The 17,228-nt window shown below is 61.6% G+C and overlaps 1 protein-coding gene across 2 annotated transcripts in view; it reads left to right on the plus strand.

The window, feature by feature from the left end:
• ARID3C (AT-rich interaction domain 3C) overlaps nucleotides 1-8,628 on the plus strand; it is a 124,528-nt gene extending 115,900 nt beyond the window's left edge. Inside the window, exons 4-7 of one of the 2 annotated variants that reach the window (XM_054031385.1) lie at nucleotides 169-413; nucleotides 1,301-1,570; nucleotides 5,189-5,278; nucleotides 8,266-8,628. In XM_054031385.1, the coding sequence (XP_053887360.1) occupies nucleotides 169-413; nucleotides 1,301-1,570; nucleotides 5,189-5,278; nucleotides 8,266-8,417 (757 nt within the window). In that variant the 3' untranslated portion in view covers nucleotides 8,418-8,628. The remainder of the gene's footprint in view (nucleotides 1-168; nucleotides 414-1,300; nucleotides 1,571-5,188; nucleotides 5,279-8,265) is intronic. The other variant, XM_054031386.1, reaches the window with a different exon arrangement.
• Nucleotides 8,629-17,228: the final 8,600 nt, after the last annotated feature.

Consider the following 17,228-nt stretch of genomic DNA (forward strand, 5'->3'; position numbering starts at 1 on the left):
GGCTGGGAGCCATTGTCCTTGGATGGGAGCGTTGCTGTGAACCACGTGGGGTCATTAACCAGTCGGGGGTCCTGTCTCAGCCGGCCGGGGGGAAGGGTGGAATATGGCACCAATCACAGCCAGGGGCTCATCCCCCTCTGTGTCCCCCTCTCCCCCACCCCCTTCCAGATACATGAAATACCTGTACCCCTACGAATGTGAGAAACGAGCCCTCAGCTCCCCCGGCGAGCTCCAGGCCGCCATCGACAGCAACCGGCGAGAGGGGCGCCGGCAGAGCTTTGGCACGGCGCTTTTCAGCTACTCCCCCGTGGGCACCCCGGCCATGCTGGGCTCCCCGAAGATCCCCGTGCCGGCCCTCGCCATCTCCACGCACAGCTGCAGCCAGATGAGCCAGGTGCACGCCATTAAGAAAGGTGGGTGGGGCGGGGCGTGGAAGCCCCACAGCGACGGGGAGATGGGGGACGGGGACGCCTTCTGTGGGACGGGATCGGGCCTGTTCGCAGCATCCTGCCCGCAGCTAGTGGGGGGTCTCCTCTGGCCCCGGGGGGAGGCGATGCGGGGTTCTGTCCCTCGTGCTGCACGCAAGCTGGTTAGTGGGTGGATCGCGGGGATCCAGCCGCGGGAGCTGCCCCAGGAAGGAACTTGGCCCATCACAGCTGTACAGCACTCGCTGCTGGACACCCCAGAGCATGGGCACCCGAGGGGGAGCCGCATGGAGGAGGTTGGAAGAGGCCAAGGTGCCCCCCTTCGGCTGCAGCCGCAGGCATTTCGTGGGGCGGGATACACCCAGCTGGTCCCAATGGATGACCCTGGGCAGCTTCCTGGAGGCAGGCGATGTGCCCTGCTCCGTAGCCAAGCCCCTGGCGAGCCCCCAGAGAGGGGAAATGCCTTCCCGGCGACGCCGCGAGGAGTCCCTGGGCACGTGAGCGTCACCGCGCGTAGGCACCGCCGCTGGGTCCCTGCGCTGGGGGGATCCCCAGCCTGGCTTTGCAGCCCAGCTGCTTGGAGGAAGCGTCCAGACTGAGGTGCACCTTGACTCCAGCCCTGATGAGCTGCCCCGTGGCAGGGCTTTGGTCTGGCGGGCAGCAGAGGCTGGGAGAGGCCAGTAGCTCAGAGAGCTGCTCTGCTCCTCGCCACGCGGCCGGGCACAGGACCTGCTCTTTCCGCTCCCGGAGTCTCTCCAGACCCAGCGCCGCAGGGCCACCCTGCACTAGGCCCCGGGGAGGGGGCCCAGCCCACCCTCTGGCCCTGGGACCCGGCTGCCAGCCCCTGAGCCCCTTCCCCCGCCTTGTGGTTCCAGAAGACGGCATCCTGTCGGCAGCGGTGCCCAGCCGGATCGCCATCCCCGTCAGCCTGGCGGGGCACCACATAGCCGCTGCCCAGGCGGCGGCTGCGTCCCAGGCAGCCGCGCTGGAGCAGCTGCGGGAGAAGCTGGAGACGGGGGAGCCGCCCGAGAAGAAGATGGCGCTAATGGCGGAGGAGCAGCAGCGGCTGATGCAACACGCCCTGCAGCAGAACCTGCTGGCCATGGCCTCACAGTTCCCCATGAACATCAAGATCAGCAGCCGAGGTCCGTGCGGGGAGGGGGGGGCAGGGGCAGGGGCGGGATGGATGGAGGGGGAGGGGCAGGGGCGGGATGGACGGGGGGCAGGGGCAGGGACAGGGGCGGGATGGACGGGGGGCGGGGGCAGGGGCGGGATGGATGGAGGGGGAGGGGCGGGGGCAGGGGCGGGATGGGCAGGGACAGGGGGCAGGGCCGGGATGGATGGAGCGGGAGGGGCGGGGGCAGGGGCGGGATGGATGGAGGGGGAGGGGCGGGATGGGCAGGGGCGGGAGGGACAGGGGCAGGGGCAGGGCCGGGATGGATGGAGGGGGAGGGGCAGGGGCAGGGCCGGGATGGATGGAGGGGGAGGGGCAGGGGCAGGGGCAGGGGCAGGGCCGGGATGGATGGAGCGGGAGGGGCAGGGGCAGGGGCAGGGGCAGGGGCAGGGACAGGGCCGGGATGGATGGAGCGGGAGGGGCAGGGGCAGGGGCAGGGGCAGGGGCAGGGACAGGGCCGGGATGGATGGAGCGGGAGGGGCAGGGGCAGGGGCAGGGACAGGGCCGGGATGGATGGAGCGGGAGGGGCAGGGGCAGGGGCAGGGGCAGGGGCAGGGCCGGGATGGATGGAGCGGGAGGGGCAGGGGCAGGGGCGGGGCCGGGATGGATGGAGGGGGAGGGGCAGGGGCAGGGGCAGGGGCAGGGCCGGGATGGATGGAGGGGGAGGGGCAGGGGCAGGGGCAGGGGCAGGGGCAGGGGCAGGGCCGGGATGGATGGAGCGGGAGGGGCAGGGGCAGGGGCAGGGGCAGGGCCGGGATGGATGGAGCGGGAGGGGCAGGGGCAGGGGCAGGGGCGGGATGGATGGATGGAGGGGGAGGGGCGGGGGCAGGGGCGGGAAGGACAGGGGGCAGGGGCAGGGCCGGGATGGATGGAGGGGGAGGGGCAGGGGCAGGGGCGGGATGGATGGATGGAGGGGGAGGGGCGGGGGCAGGGGCGGGATGGATGGATGGAGGGGGAGGGGCGGGGGCAGGGGCGGGAAGGACAGGGGGCAGGGGCAGGGCCGGGATGGATGGAGCGGGAGGGGCAGGGGCAGGGGCAGGGGCGGGATGGATGGATGGAGGGGGAGGGACGGGGGAGGGAAGGACAGGGGGCAGGGGCAGGGCCGGGATGGATGGAGGGGGAGGGGCAGGGGCAGGGGCAGGGGCAGGGCCGGGATGGATGGAGCGGGAGGGGCAGGGGCAGGGGCAGGGCCGGGATGGATGGAGGGGGAGGGGCAGGGGCAGGGGCAGGGGCAGGGCCGGGATGGATGGAGGGGGAGGGGCAGGGGCAGGGGCAGGGGCAGGGGCAGGGGCAGGGCCGGGATGGATGGAGCGGGAGGGGCAGGGGCAGGGGCAGGGGCAGGGCCGGGATGGATGGAGGGGGAGGGGCAGGGGCAGGGGCAGGGGCAGGGCCGGGATGGATGGAGGGGGAGGGGCAGGGGCAGGGGCAGGGGCAGGGCCGGGATGGATGGAGCGGGAGGGGCAGGGGCAGGGGCAGGGGCGGGGCCGGGATGGATGGAGGGGGAGGGGCAGTAGCAGGTATCATAGCCTCACTGGCTGGCGCGTTGTCACTGCCTGTACAGCCCCACCGTCATGGGCTGTGACGTGCTCCTGAGTTTGAAGCTAAGCAGGATCGGGGCTGTTCACTGCGTGGAGGGGGGACCCAGGCCGTACGGGCGAGTCACTATTGACCCAGCAGCCCTGCATGGTGTTTAGGGACAGTGGGTTTGTTAGCCTGGAGTCCCAGCAGGATCCCTCCGGGAGAGATGCTCTTCCTGGAGTATGTCGCTCTGCTGGCGGGGGGGATGCAGCTGGTGGAGAGAGGGCTGGAGCTCGAAGAGGGGAGTGCAGTGGAGACCGGCTGAGCGGACGCAGTCCAGCCCTTCCCTGGAAGGGACAGATTCAGTCAGAGCCGCTCATCTAGTCACACCCACGCCGCTTGGCCGTGGGCTGTCTGACCCTGCACTTGGCCAGCCGGGTGGGAAACAAGCTGGGTTTTCATGGGGCTCATGTTGTGTAACGTCGCTGCAGGCACCAGCCATAGCACAACTGCTGGCACGCCCCTCCCCCCCCCATCCCAGGGGCTAATGAGAACCTGTGAACACGCCGGTCTAAAGCAGAGGGATGGGGCGGGGCGGGGGCCTCCCCGTGTTCCTGGCTTTGTGATCCGGCATCACGGCAGTGGGCACAATCCAACCCCCCGATGGATTCGCCAGAGGGGAACGTCTGATCTAGAACGAGAGGGATACATGTGGGTGGATAGACAGAGAGGTACAGTACGTATGTTGTATCGAGGGGTAGGGGCGATGTAGAGACAGCAAGCTAGACAGGGGTTATGAACAGATGGAGAGAGACAGAGAGACAAGGTGCGGGAGGTGATATCTTTTATTGGACCAACGTCTGTTGGTGAAACAGACAAACTTTTGAGCTACATAGAGCTCTTCTTCAGGTCTGGGAAAGGTAGACAGACAGACAGAGGGGTACTTATAGCTGGATGGATGAGGGTACGTATAGATGAGGCGGTAAGGAGGACCCACCAATGAATGGCTAGGGAGGGAGGCAGAGGGGTACCTATAGCTGGATGGATGGATCTAAGGGGGCATGTGGGGATGGATGGACAGAAGGGGGCATGTGGGGATGGATGCATAGATGGATGGGGGCATGTGGGGATGGATGGCTGGGGGCATGTGGGGATGGATGGATGGATGTTGGCATGTGGGGATGGATGGATGAATGGATGGATGGATGGATGGATGGGGGCATGTGGGGATGGATGGACAGAAGGGGGCATGTGGGAATGGATGCATAGATGGATGGGGGCATGTGGGGATGGATGGTTGGATGTATGGATGGATGGGGGCATGTGGGGATGGATGGATGGATCTAAGGGGGCATGTGGGGATGGATGGATAGGGGCATGTGGGGATGGGTGGATGGACTGATGGACAGAGGAATGGATGGATGGAAGGGGGTGTGTGGGGATGGACTGATGGGTGGAGGGATGGACTGATGGACGGAGGGATGGATGGATCAGGGTACATATAGATGAGGAAGTAGGGAGGACATACCAATGAATGACTAGGGATGTAGGCAGAGGGGTACCTATAGCTGGATGGATGGGCAGATAGATGGGTACATATCGATGGACAGCGAGAGGAGTACGTATGAAAAGTGTAGTGGTAGAGATGGATGGATGGGGGCGGGCTGTGATGACCAGATCTTGCGTCCCACTGGCGCTGCTCATGGGATGTCACTTTTGGGGGACCCTGTCAAACCCTATCGCTGTTGCCTGGTGACACCAGGACGTTATCATGCGAGGCGGCACCATGTGACTTTGTGCCCAAGGCCATGACGAGACTCTCCCTTCCAACAGACGCGGCAGCCACGGGGAGTGATGGGAATTGCTCCTCCAGCCAGGCCCTGCGAGATCCCACCCTCTGCCCCACCGAAACCGGGGAGGAAAACATCCCAGTTGCTAACCCGGAGAGGCAACGGGGTTAGCCAGCTGGCTGGAGCGGGTGGGGGGCCCATCCCACTAGCTGTGTTTCCCAGGCAGGCCTGTCTCGTTTCTGTTTCTCTTAATGCTCATATCGGTCTTTCCTTTCCCCCAGATGACAGACAGGAGACCGCATTGAACCTGTCCACCAGCGGCATTAGCAGCATCAACATGTCAATAGAAATAAATGGAGTTGTCTACACAGGTAAATAGAAGGGCTGCTCGGCCCATGTAATTGCGGCCAGGAAATCCAATAAGTTATAGCCACTGCCCGGCCGGCGAGTCTTTCCTTCAATCTGATGTCTTTACTATAAAATCCATTGTAATGAAGTGGCAGGGCCGATGCCGGGCAGGCGGGGGCGGGGAGGCAGAGCTGTAGATTGCCCTGGTGAGCCGCAGTCGATTCGGTGGTGGAGGGCGCTGGGCGGGCGGAGTGGGGAGCAGCACTGGAGGCCTGGGCTTTAATTACTGCAGGATCCGTTGGCCATAGCGTGGGGGTGGGGACTCACTGCACAGCCAGGGGGACTGGCACGGACAGATGGACGGACTTATGCTGCAGCCAAGGCGGTGGACGGCGGCTCCCCCGCTCGTGCCCACTGGAGAACTCACCTTCCAGAGCCAGGAATGGAACCGAGATCCCTGAATCTCAACGGTCCACAAACGTCCATCCATGAAAGCCGCTGGCAAAGTGTCTCTCATGGCAGTGGGCTGGCAGAAGGGCTACGCACCCCAGACATCACCGGCACCCCAAGGGGCATCAGCCGCTCTGCACAGGGGTGTATTTCACTGTTAGATCCCCGGCCTTTAATCTAAACCACATCTAGCGTGTCCAGACACTGCAGCAATGGGTGCCATACAAGTGCTGGTACAAACGCTTTTGCTGAGGGTCATAGTGTTATTTACCCCTTCACATAACACAAGACCCAGGGGTCACCCAATGAAATGAATAGGCAGCATGGTTAAAACAAACACAAGGAAGTATTTCTTCACACAACGCACAGTCAACCTGTGGAACTCCTTGCCAGAGGATGCTGTGAAGGCCAAAAGTATAACTGGGCTCTAAAAGGAACTAGATGAGTTCGTGGAGGACAGGTCCAGCAATGGCTATTGGCCAGGATGGGCAGGGCTGCAACCCCCTGCTCTGGGTGTCCCTAGCCTCTGACTGCCAGAAGGTGGGAGTGGACGACAGGGGATGGATCACTCCTTAAATTGCCCTGCTCTGTTCATTCCCTGTGAAGCACCTGACCCCGGCCACTGGCGGCCGACGATCCTGGGCTGGATGGCCCATTGGTCTGCCCCAGGATGGCCGTTCTCATGTTCTCCTGCGTGGCTGGGAGCAGAGATTCAGGCGGGGACAGATCTGTGCCACGAGCCGAGGGCTCGGAGTTCAACAGGGAGCCGGGATGCTCCGGAGTCTCCCACCCTGTTCCGGCTGATGCCCTGCAACGGATCAAGGCTCCGTCTCTGAGCAGAGCAGTGACAGCCCCTGGGCTGAGAGCCCCTCTGGGAGTGGCTGGGAAGGTTTCCTACAACCTGGGGCCTGTCCCTTTAAGTGTGCGTTCCCGCTTTGGCTAAGTGGGTCACCCCGCTGCCCCCTGGAGATGCCTCCTAGCCATGCTGAGCTGCCCCAGTTAAAATAGAAAGCAGTTAAATATTTAACTATCCGGAAAGGTCAGGGCCGATAAGAGCCCTGTGTCTGTACCATCCTTCGGCTGCCTTGAGGAGCCTGCCGGCCTGACACCCCAGCTGTCCCCCACGGCGCCTCGCCTCCAGGCCGGGCCCGGGCGCCCGGCACTAGGGAGAAATCAGAGGCAGAGGCCGGGCAGGAGAAAGTTCTCGCGCCAGGCAGGGAGAAGTCGCCTGAGCAAAGGGACAGGTCAGGAGAAAGGTCCTGGCTTCATGCCGATCCCTCCCTGCCTAGATCCCGGTGAAAGCCTGCCACACCCGACGTGGGCTGCGGGCCCCCGGGCCGAGCGCCTCGCAGCTCACACGTGCCTCTGACGCTGGCCGGCAGCTGCCCCCAGCTCCTCTCCTCCGGGCGCTGATGCCAGCGGTGGCTGCCGGCGAGGTGGCAGGGTGGGTTTTCCCCACACGTGCACGCTGGCTATTGCAGCCAAGGCACCAACGCGCTGCTGCGAGCACAGGAGCTTCCGCCTGCCCTGGGCCCCCCCGGCCCCCCGCTGCGCCTGGAGCTCAGGCCAATCCAGCTGAGCCTGTCACAGGCCTGTGGCCTCAAATCCCGAGGAGCAGCGGGGGCGGAGGCTAGCCAGGGAGCCCCCAGCCCCTGGCCAGCAAAGGAGAGGCCCTGACAGGGTGTTCCCAGGGCCCCCTCCGGCCCCCTGCCCCCCACATGGCTCTGTCTCCTCTGGGCGGCTGTGATCCTTAGGCACGTCGCAGGCCTGGCATCCTCTGCTCGCAGCGTCTGGGTTCCCGAGCCCGGCTCCGACGGGCGGAGTGAGAGGCTGTAGCGGGCAGGGCTCTCCCTGGCGTCGCTGGCGCCTGGGCCAGCTGGGGCACGGCTCTGCTTTTCCCTGGCCTGTGATGGGCTCGTGTGGGCCCTGCTCAGCTGCCCAGCTGGGCCAAGCGGGGAGTCGGCGGAGTGGCACCAGCGAGGGCTTTGCCCATGGGAGCGGCCTGGGTGCCAGGAGACCTGGGTTCTATCCCCAGCGCTACCACTGCCTAGTTAGGTGACCCTGGTCCAGTCCCCTCCCTTCTCTGGGCCTGGCACCCCTGCCACCCTTCCTGGTGTGGGGGTGGCCAGCTGGGCCGGCCAGGGACTGGCCCTGGCCCTGTGTCTGTGCAGCACCTGCCACAGCGAGGCCTTGAGCTCTGCTGGGACCCGAGGGCGACAGTCAATGATAATAACCCTAAACGAAGGCAGCAGCTCCACCTCCACCTCCCCACAGCGCCTCTGGCCTGGCTGCTGCCTTGTCCCTGTGCCCACTGGCTCCCACACAGACCCCCTCCCGTCCCGCACGGCTGGGGCTAGCCCTGTGCTCCAGGTGGGAAACCAGGGCTCGTGGGCACGCTCACAGAGTGGCCACCCGCTGCAGGCCTTGGACTCCCGGCCAGTGGGCAGCAGGAGTGAGCCGTGCCCCGGGGTGTCAGGCAAGGTGCCCGATCCGCATGCCATGGGCTCTGCGGTGCCCTCAGGGGCGTGCTGGGTCACCCTGTGTCTCTCTGCTCCCACAGGTGTCCTGTTCGCCCGCAGACCCCTCGTCCCGGGGGCACCCAGCAGCAACAGCAGCAGGAGCTCCCACGGCCAGGCGAGCCCGGTGCCCGCGCAGAACCAGCGGCTCTCGGCCTCCTCACGCAGTCACACTCCCGCCAGCGCCTCGCCGTGAGGGAGGGAGAGACACCGAGGGCCCCCCACTGCCACCCCGCCAGCCCCCTCAGTAATAAAGCAACTTGGAGTCAAAGTCCAGGGGAGCGCCCGCGACATGCCGTCTGCATGCGTGTCCCCCACCTCTGGCTCAGCAAGACCCCGTCTGCCCTGGCCACCTGGGACGCAGCAATCAGCTGGGGGGCGGGCGGGGGTCTCTGGCCGGGCTGCTGTGGGGTGAGGGGCTCTGGCCGGGCTGCCCTGGCCCGTGGGGCTCTGGCCGGGCTGCCGTGGGGTGAGGGGCTCTGGTTGGGCTCACTGTGGGGTGTGGGGCTCTGGTCGGGCTGCTGTGGGGTGAGGGGCTCTGGCCGGGCTGCCCTGGCCCGTGGGGCTCTGGCTGGGCTGCTGTGGGGTGTGGGGCTCTGGTCGGGCTCACTGTGGGGTGAGGGGCTCTGGCCGGGCTGCCCTGGCCCATGGGGCTCTGGCTGGGCTGCTGTGGGGTGTGGGGCTCTGGCCGGGCTGCTGTGGAGTGTGGGGCTCTGGCTGGGCTGCCGTGGGGTGTGGGGCTCTGGCCGGGCTCACTGTGGGGTGTGGGGCTCTGACCAGGCTGCTGTGGGGTGTGGGGCTCTGGCCGGGCTCACTGTGGGGTGAGGGGCTCTGGCCGGGCTCACTGTGGGGTGTGGGGCTCTGGCCGGGCTCACTGTGGGGTGAGGGGCTCTGGTCGGGCTGCTGTGGGGTGAGGGGCTCTGGTCGGGCTGCTGTGGGGTGAGGGGCTCTGGCTGGGCTGCCCTGGCCTGTGGGCTCGGGCTGGGAGCGCTGAGTACTTTGGCTTTCACTGCACACACTTGGACTTGACCTTAGCAGGAAAGTGTCGGGGGTGAGGGGGAATGTGGCTGCCGAGCCACTGAGCGGGACAGCGGGATCTGCATGCACAGCGCCCTGACACGCTCGTGTGATACCCCACGCACACAGCGCACCCCTCTTGCGCACACACACACGATCCTGTCTCCCTGCTCATCCTTGGCAAATGATGTGTATTGTCGCTGGAGACGCTCCCAGCCAGGGCGGCCCCGAGGCCAGGCCAGAGAGCAGGACAAGGGGGAGCGGGCGGCAGGGGGCGAGGGAGGGGAATGTGTGGGGCTGGGGCTGGCGCACTGGCCACAACGCTCCTCATGGACTTAGCCAACCCTGGGCACACAAGCCTTTCCGGCCCTGGGTGGCGGGGGGGGGGGGGGTCTGTTTGGGTGCCAGTTGGGGACAGCAGCCCCTCACAGTGGTGTCTGGGCTCCAGTGCCAGGCAGCTCCTAGCTCTGTTGCTGGGCGCTCTTTGCCCCTCCTCTCGCAAGTCGCCTTCACCTTCGTTACTGAATTCCCTCCCCGTGGGGTCGGGGGGCCACAGCTGCCGGCCTGCGCTGCGCTGTCCCCTCTGCCCCGTGCTCCCCTCCTCCACCCACAAGGCCCCCAAAGGTGGGGGGAGCAGGGCACTTAGATAAGCTGAACCGTGAGGTGTAAGGGGTTAAAGTGACTACCTCAAAGCACCCAACTGAGCCAGGAAGCCCCAGCCCCAAGGCGCCCGGCTCTGCCCGCTGAGCGGTGGGCACGTGGGTCTCCGCAGCCGCTGGTGAGCTCGGCACAGATCCCGCCAAGCCCCCTGGTGCCAAACCTCACCAGACTTCTGCCCACCTCCCCCGGGGCTCGCAGGGCAGGATCCGTGCCCCCTCCAGCCACGGGCAGAGGCGGGGTAAGGCTTGGAGGGAAATGGGGTTTTGCCCCTGAAATTGTGATATTAAAAAAGCAGGACATTTCCCCTCCCCCAATCTGTAACCCACCCACCTCCCCCATCGCCTGCAGAGCCCCACCCCGCCCCCCACGGCCTGGCCTCAACACTGCGGGGCGGGGGCTGCAGTGAACATGGGAGGCACCTGTGGGGGGAGGGGGGAGCACCTGGTCTCTGGGATGGGGGGGAGCAGAAGAGATGGCCCCAGTGTGTTGGGGTGGGGGAATCTCAGGTGGGGGGGATGCAGCCAGGTGTTGGGGAGATGGCGGGGGTGGGGCAGAGGGAGGCAGGGGGTGGAGCAGGAGGAGAGCTGGACCCACTGAAGGTGGGGACGGGAGGATTCGGGGGGGGAGGGCAGCTGTGGGGCTCCAGCGATGCACAGGTGACTGCACCTCCAGGCTGCACAGACGTGGCAGCATGCGGCCCGGCTGGCTTTCCCCTCCCCCCATCGGGACAAAGGTGCAGTACGCTCTCCTCCACGCTCCCCCAAAAGCTGGGCCCCCAGCGCCTGGTGCAAAGGGGCTGGCGGGGAGCAATCTGAAGCAGGATGGTTGGTTGGGGGGAGATTGGGGGCAGGGCAGAGGAGCTAGGGCTAGTGGGAGGGGCAGAATGTGTTGAGAAGGGGCGGAGCCTAGGGGAGGGTGGGGCATGGGTGGTGGGCGGAGTCTAGAGCATGCAGTGCAGGAGGGGGCCAGTCTAGGGGAGGCCAGCCTTGGTGAGCAGATAGCCCAGTTTGTCCCACTGTTGTCACCATTGTGGCATTGAGATCCAGCCCCCCCCCCCGATGCCAGCTGTGGGTTTGCCACCCCATCTACTCCCTCCCCCCACCTGGCTGCAAAGACCCCCCCAAATACCTCACCGTGCAGAGATGCAAAGAGAGAAGCAGCCAGGCGGGGCACACACGGCGCTACCTCGTCTACCCCTGCAGGGCCCTTGCCCGCCGCGACTCCAGAGCCCTTTGGGGAGCCCGGCGGGATGCCGCCTCCCTTCCCTCCCTCCACTCGCTGCCTCGCCCAGGGCTGGGGGGGCCCTTTGCACGCGTGTAAATTGCTATGGTACTAAAGAAGGGAACAAGCAGATCTAACCTCATGTCTACCTCATTGTGCGCCAGGATGTGCCAACCGTCAGGCTGGCGGAGGGTGCTAGGGGTGGGGTGGGGGGGACACCCAGAGTCTGGCTTGAGTGGTCTTTGCAAGCTCAGTGCTTTCTACTGCAGGGCGAGGCCAGGAGAGCCGTGCCCAGCTGAGGGCCACGGAGCCGTCAGCAGCCTCAGAGCCGCGGGCACGGGCGCGTCCTGGTTTCAATCCCCTTTTCATCTTCCCAAACGATAATAATCCTGCAACTGACCAAAGACACCCTCTTCCCCGAAGACGATTCTTCCCCGGGGCTCCCGTCAGAGCTGCCTCCCCTCCCAGTGGCAGCGCGGGAAGGAACGGATGTGTCATGCCACGGCTCCCAGCTTGCCGGCGCCAGGGCGGGCCTGGCAACAGCTGGGTTGAGCCTCCCTGCCCGCTTTGCGTCTGGCCCATCCTGCTGTGACGTGGTGGGCACCGCATCCGCGCCCGGCGTCGCTGGAAGAGATGGACAGTCACGGTGCTGTTCCACCGGCCCTGGAGGACGGGGAACCAGACTGAGCCAGGGTGTAGGCGGCTGGGGTTGGGGTTGACTTTCAAAGCTCTTGTACCAAAGATCCAGTGTCTCAGGCACTTGGCTTTCACTTTGTAGGGCCAGTAGCACCCGGAGAAGGGGAAAGGAAGCAGAGAATGATCTTACTTCTGTCTGTGTGTCTGTCTGTCTGTCTGCTCTCGCCTAGGAGCTCTTCCTTTGCTGTGCTAGGCTGCTAGGGTTAGAGGCTGTGCCGCTTTCGCTCGCTGTGTGTGAAGCTTTCCGAGGTGTCTTGATTTTCCTCCGTTCAGTTTCTTCTCTCGTCGGGTTCGGAGTTGATCCAGTGCACTCAGTGGGAGCTGGATTGTGGTGCTCAGGGGAATCAAATAAACAGTAACCAAAAGAGGACAAAAGAGACATTTTCCTTCGGCTGCTCTGAGTTCCAGCACGTTCGGACAATAAAAATGCTGCTTTTCACTGAGCTCTCCGCTGCCCGTCTTGTGTCTGGCGTTCCCGGTACCCACAGTGCCACCTGCCCTCGGGCCGGAATTCTCTGGGCACCGTAGCATCAGGTCAGGCGCAGGTCTCCCAAGGGTGCCTCCTTGCCGGGGGCAAAGCCCACACCGCTCAGGGTGCCGGGACGGGGACCCCTTCTGTTCCCTTTTCTCTCCAGAGATCTGGGCTTAAGGCCAGCCCGGGTCGAACATGCTGATGGGTCTGTTGGTCTCTCAGGCCCGAGCACAAACCGGGCCGCATGGCCAGAACCAGCCCATGTTCAGCAGCGCCTCGGACCTGGCAGGACGGCGCCAGGAGGGGAGTTACTGAGAGGCGTTGGCAGAAGGGTGGTGGGAGCCCAGGCCAGGGACAGCAGGGTACCTGCTGCAGGGTGTTAGCAGGGACCCTTGGTCCAGGAGGGCGTGGCCGTATGAACATTTCACAAGGCATGGATGCCATCCCCCCCCCGCATCCATCACATGCTGTTCCCATCAGCGGGGACTGCACCTGGGACTTTCCAGGCCAAAAGCGCAGGCCTCTGTCATTGGAGCCAATGGAGAGCACGTCCCTGTGCAGCAGTGGTAGGTTGGTATAGTCCCTGGGCCAACTGCCGGAGCGGGACAGGAAGACAAGCACAAGGCGAGCAAATCACAGCCATTCAGGGCGCAGCAGGGGTGGGGAGGCACGCCCCTTAGGCAGCGCTGCGTCCCCTAGAGGGCGGGCCCTGGGGGGGCCCAGTCCCGAGGATAAAGCCCATCTTGGCTAGATTCCCTTTGGCCGCGCTGTGATTGCATCTGTGCAGCGAGCTGGCTGTTATCAGCCAACACACGCCTCCTGCGGATGGATTGGCAAATCCATACCGGGCGCAGCGAGATAATCGGCTCAATAGCTCAGGCCAGGCCGCGGTCCCCAGGGGTCCCTCCGAGGGGCCCGGGGCGAGGAGGGGCCGTACACCGCACAGTCTGCAGCTCTGCCCAGTTAACAGTCACAGGCCCCCGGGGCTGTGATCCCCTCGCATGCGGGCAGGAAACCCCCCAGAGCTATGGGCCAGGAAGCTGGCAACTCAGTAGGTGGCACATTGCCCTCTGACAGCCCAGTGCTCCAGCCCAGTACCAGTGCCAACCCGCCAACAAGCCAGGAAAGGAAAGGCCCCCCCCCAGTGCTGCCCCTCTGAGTCTCAAAGCGCTTTACAGCCCAGTAGGCCTCACAACCTCCTCCCAAGCAGGCAGCAACTTCCACGCTCCCAGGGTGCCCCCCCCCCCCGAGCCTTCCCGCACCCCTACGTGGCCACGTCCCCAGCCGAGCACGGGGGGCACTGCAAACCCCGGGAGATTCGCTCCCTTAGCTTCACGCCCAGCCCAGCGCGGACAGAAAGCGTCCTCCAGCTTCCCCCTCTCCAAAGGGCTTTTTCCAGCAGGCGCCCTGGCTGGGACGGGGCAGGAGGCCATCCCGGTGACCGATCTGCAGGGGCGTTCCTCACTGCAGCCCCAGCGCAGCGGGCATTGAGCCGGGGACCCCGGGCTGAGCCAGACTCACAGCCTCTGTGGACTGGACACATCACCCCCCTCACCAGTGGGTTACCCCTGCCCCACCCACAGCCGGCCCACACCTCCTGCTGCCCAGCCCTAACGGGAGCCTTGAGTCACGTGGGCCCCACGGCTTTCACCTGCTCCCCTCCAGGCTCAGGCCTCTGGTCAGGATGGAGGAGGGCTGAGCCCAGGGCCTGTGGACAGGGGAGGCTGGACTTGGAGCTGAGACGACACCGACTCTCAGGGGATCTCTCCACCTACCTGGGGACTTGGAGCCCCCAGGGGTGCCGAGCTGCTCCCTTTCAGGAGGGTTCCTGGCAAGCTGCCGACGGGGCTGCATCCCTCGAGTACCCCACTGACGGCCTCAGGATGGTGCCAGGCCAGGCTGCGGGCCGCTGTCTGCTGCCCACATCCAGTCTTATGGACCTAGGAGGTTGAGATTAACCAAGACCGACCCTCAGGCATTATGAACGGCTGGGGCGACTACATGGTAATATTGCCTGGGGGGAGCCCCGAGAGCCCGACAGCTGTTTCCAGCCTGCCTAGGCGACGCGGGGCATGTGAGCGTTAAATTTATAGATTCATAGATTCATAGATTATAGGACTGGAAGGGACCTCGAGAGGTCATCGAGTCCAGTCCCCTGCCCGCATGGCAGGACCAAATACTGTCTAGACCATCCCTGATAGACATTTATCTAACCTACTCTTAAATATCTCCAGAGACGGAGATTCCACAACCTCCCTAGGCAATTTGTTCCAGTGTTTAACCACCCTGACAGTTAGGAACTTTTTCCTAATGTCCAACCTAGACCTCCCTTGCTGCAGTTTAAACCCATTGTTTCTGGTTCTATCCTTAGAGGCTAAGGTGAACAAGTTCTCTCCCTCCTCCTTATGACACCCTTTTAGATACCTGAAAACTGCTATCATGTCCCCTCTCAGTCTTCTCTTTTCCAAACTAAACAAACCCAGTTCTTTCAGCCTTCCTTCATAGGTCATGTTCTCAAGACCTTTAATCATTCTTGTTGCTCTTCTCTGGACCCTTTCCAATTTCTCCACATCTTTTTTAAAATGCGGCGCCCAGAACTGGACACAATACTCCAGCTGAGGCCTAACCAGAGCAGAGTAGAGCGGAAGAATGACTTCTCGTGTCTTGCTCACAACACACCTGTTAATGCATCCCAGAATCATGTTTGCTTTTTTTGCAACAGCATCACACTGTTGACTCATATTTAGCTTGTGGTCCACTATAACCCCTAGATCCCTTTCTGCCGTACTCCTTCCTAGACAGTCTTTTCCCATTCTGTATGTGTGAAATTGATTTTTCCTTCCTAAGTGGAGCACTTTGCATTTGTCTTTGTTAAACTTCATCCTGTTTAACTCAGACCATTTCTCCAATTTGTCCAGATCATTTTGAATTATGACCCTGTCCTCCAAAGTAGTTGCAATCCCTCCCAGTTTGGTATCATCCGCAAACTTAATAAGCGTACTTTCTATGCCAATATCTAAGTCGTTGATGAAGATATTGAACAGAGCCGGTCCCAAAACAGACCCCTGCGGAACCCCACTCGTTACGCCTTTCCAGCAGGATTGGGAACCATTAATAACAACTCTCTGAGTACGGTTATCCAGCCAGTTATGCACCCACCTTATAGTAGCCCCATCTAATTTGTATTTGCCTAGTTTATCGATAAGAATATCATGCGAGACCGTATCAAATGCCTTACTAAAGTCTAGGTATACCACATCCACCGCTTCACCCTTATCCACAAGGCTCGTTATCCTATCAAAGAAAGCTATCAGATTGGTTTGACATGATTTGTTCTTCACAAATCCATGCTGGCTGTTCCCTATCACCTTACCACCTTCCAAGTGTTTGCAGATGATTTCCTTAATTACTTGCTCCATTATCTTCCCTGGCACAGAAGTTAAACTAACTGGTCTGTAGTTTCCTGGGTTGTTTTTATTTCCCTTTTTATAGATGGGCACTATATTTGCCCTTTTCCAGTCTTCTGGAATCTCTCCCGTCTCCCGTGACTTTCCAAAGATAATAGCTAGAGGCTCAGATACCTCCTCTATTAGCTCCTTGAGTATTCTAGGATGCATTTCATCAGGCCCGGGTGACTTGCAGGCATCTAACTTTTCTAAGTGATTTTTAACTTGTTCTTTTTTTATTTTATCCGCTAAACCTACCCCCTTCCCATTAGCATTCACTATGTTAGGCATTCCTTCAGACTTCTCGGTGAAGACCGAAACAAAGAAGTCATTAAGCATCTCTGCCATTTCCAAGTTTCCTGTTACTGTTTCTCCCTCTTCACTAAGCAGTGGGCCTACCCTGTCTTTGGTCTTCCTCTTGCTTCTAATGTATTGATAAAAAGTCTTCTTGTTTCCTTTTATTCCCGTAGCTAGTTTGAGCTCTTTTTGTGCCTTTGCCTTTCTAATCTTGCCCCTGCATTCCTGTGTTGTTTGCCTATATTCATCCTTTGTAATCTGTCCTAGTTTCCATTTTTTATATGACTCCTTTTTATTTTTTAGATCGTGCAAGATCTCATGGTTAAGCCAAGGTGGTCTTTTGCCACATTTTCTATCTTTCCTAACCAGCGGAATAGCTTGCTTTTGGGCCCTTAATAGTGTCCCTTTGAAAAACTGCCAACTCTCCTCAGTTGTTTTTCCCCTCAGTCTTGATTCCCATGGGACCTTACCTATCAGCTCTCTGAGCTTCCCAAAATCTGCCTTCCTGAAATCCATTGTCTCTATTTTGCTGTTCTCCCTTCTACCCTTCCTTAGAATTGCAAACTCTATGATTTCATGATCACTTTCACCCAGGCTGCCTTCTACTTTCACATTCTCAACGAGTTCCTCCCTATTTGTTAAAATCAAGTCTAGAACAGCTTCCCCCCTAGTAGCTTTTTCAACCTTCTGAAATAAAAAGTTGTCTCCAATGCAGTCCAAGAATTTGTTGGATAGTCTGTGCCCCGCTGTGTTATTTTCCCAACATATATCCGGATAGTTGAAGTCCCCCATCACCACCAAATCTTGGGCTTTGGATGATTTTGTTAGTTGCTTGAAAAAAGCCTCATCCACCTCTTCCACCTGGTTAGGTGGCCTGTAGTAGACGCCTAGCATGACATCTCCCTTGTTTTTTGCCCCTTTAAGCCTAACCCAGAGACTCTCAACACTTCCGTCTCCTATGTTCATCTCTACCTCAGTCCAAGTGTGTACATTTTTAATATATAAGGCAACACCTCCTCCCTTTTTCCCCTGTCTATCCTTCCTGAGCAAGCTGTACCCATCCACACCAACATTCCAATCATGTGTATTATCCCACCAAGTTTCAGTGATGCCAACAATGTCATAGTTGTATTTATTTATTAGCACTTCCAGTTCTTCCTGCTTATTCCCCATACTTCTCGCATTTGTATATAGGCAT

Source organism: Malaclemys terrapin, chromosome 6 (assembly GCF_027887155.1).
Source record: "Malaclemys terrapin pileata isolate rMalTer1 chromosome 6, rMalTer1.hap1, whole genome shotgun sequence".
Lineage (NCBI taxonomy): Eukaryota > Metazoa > Chordata > Testudines > Emydidae > Malaclemys > Malaclemys terrapin.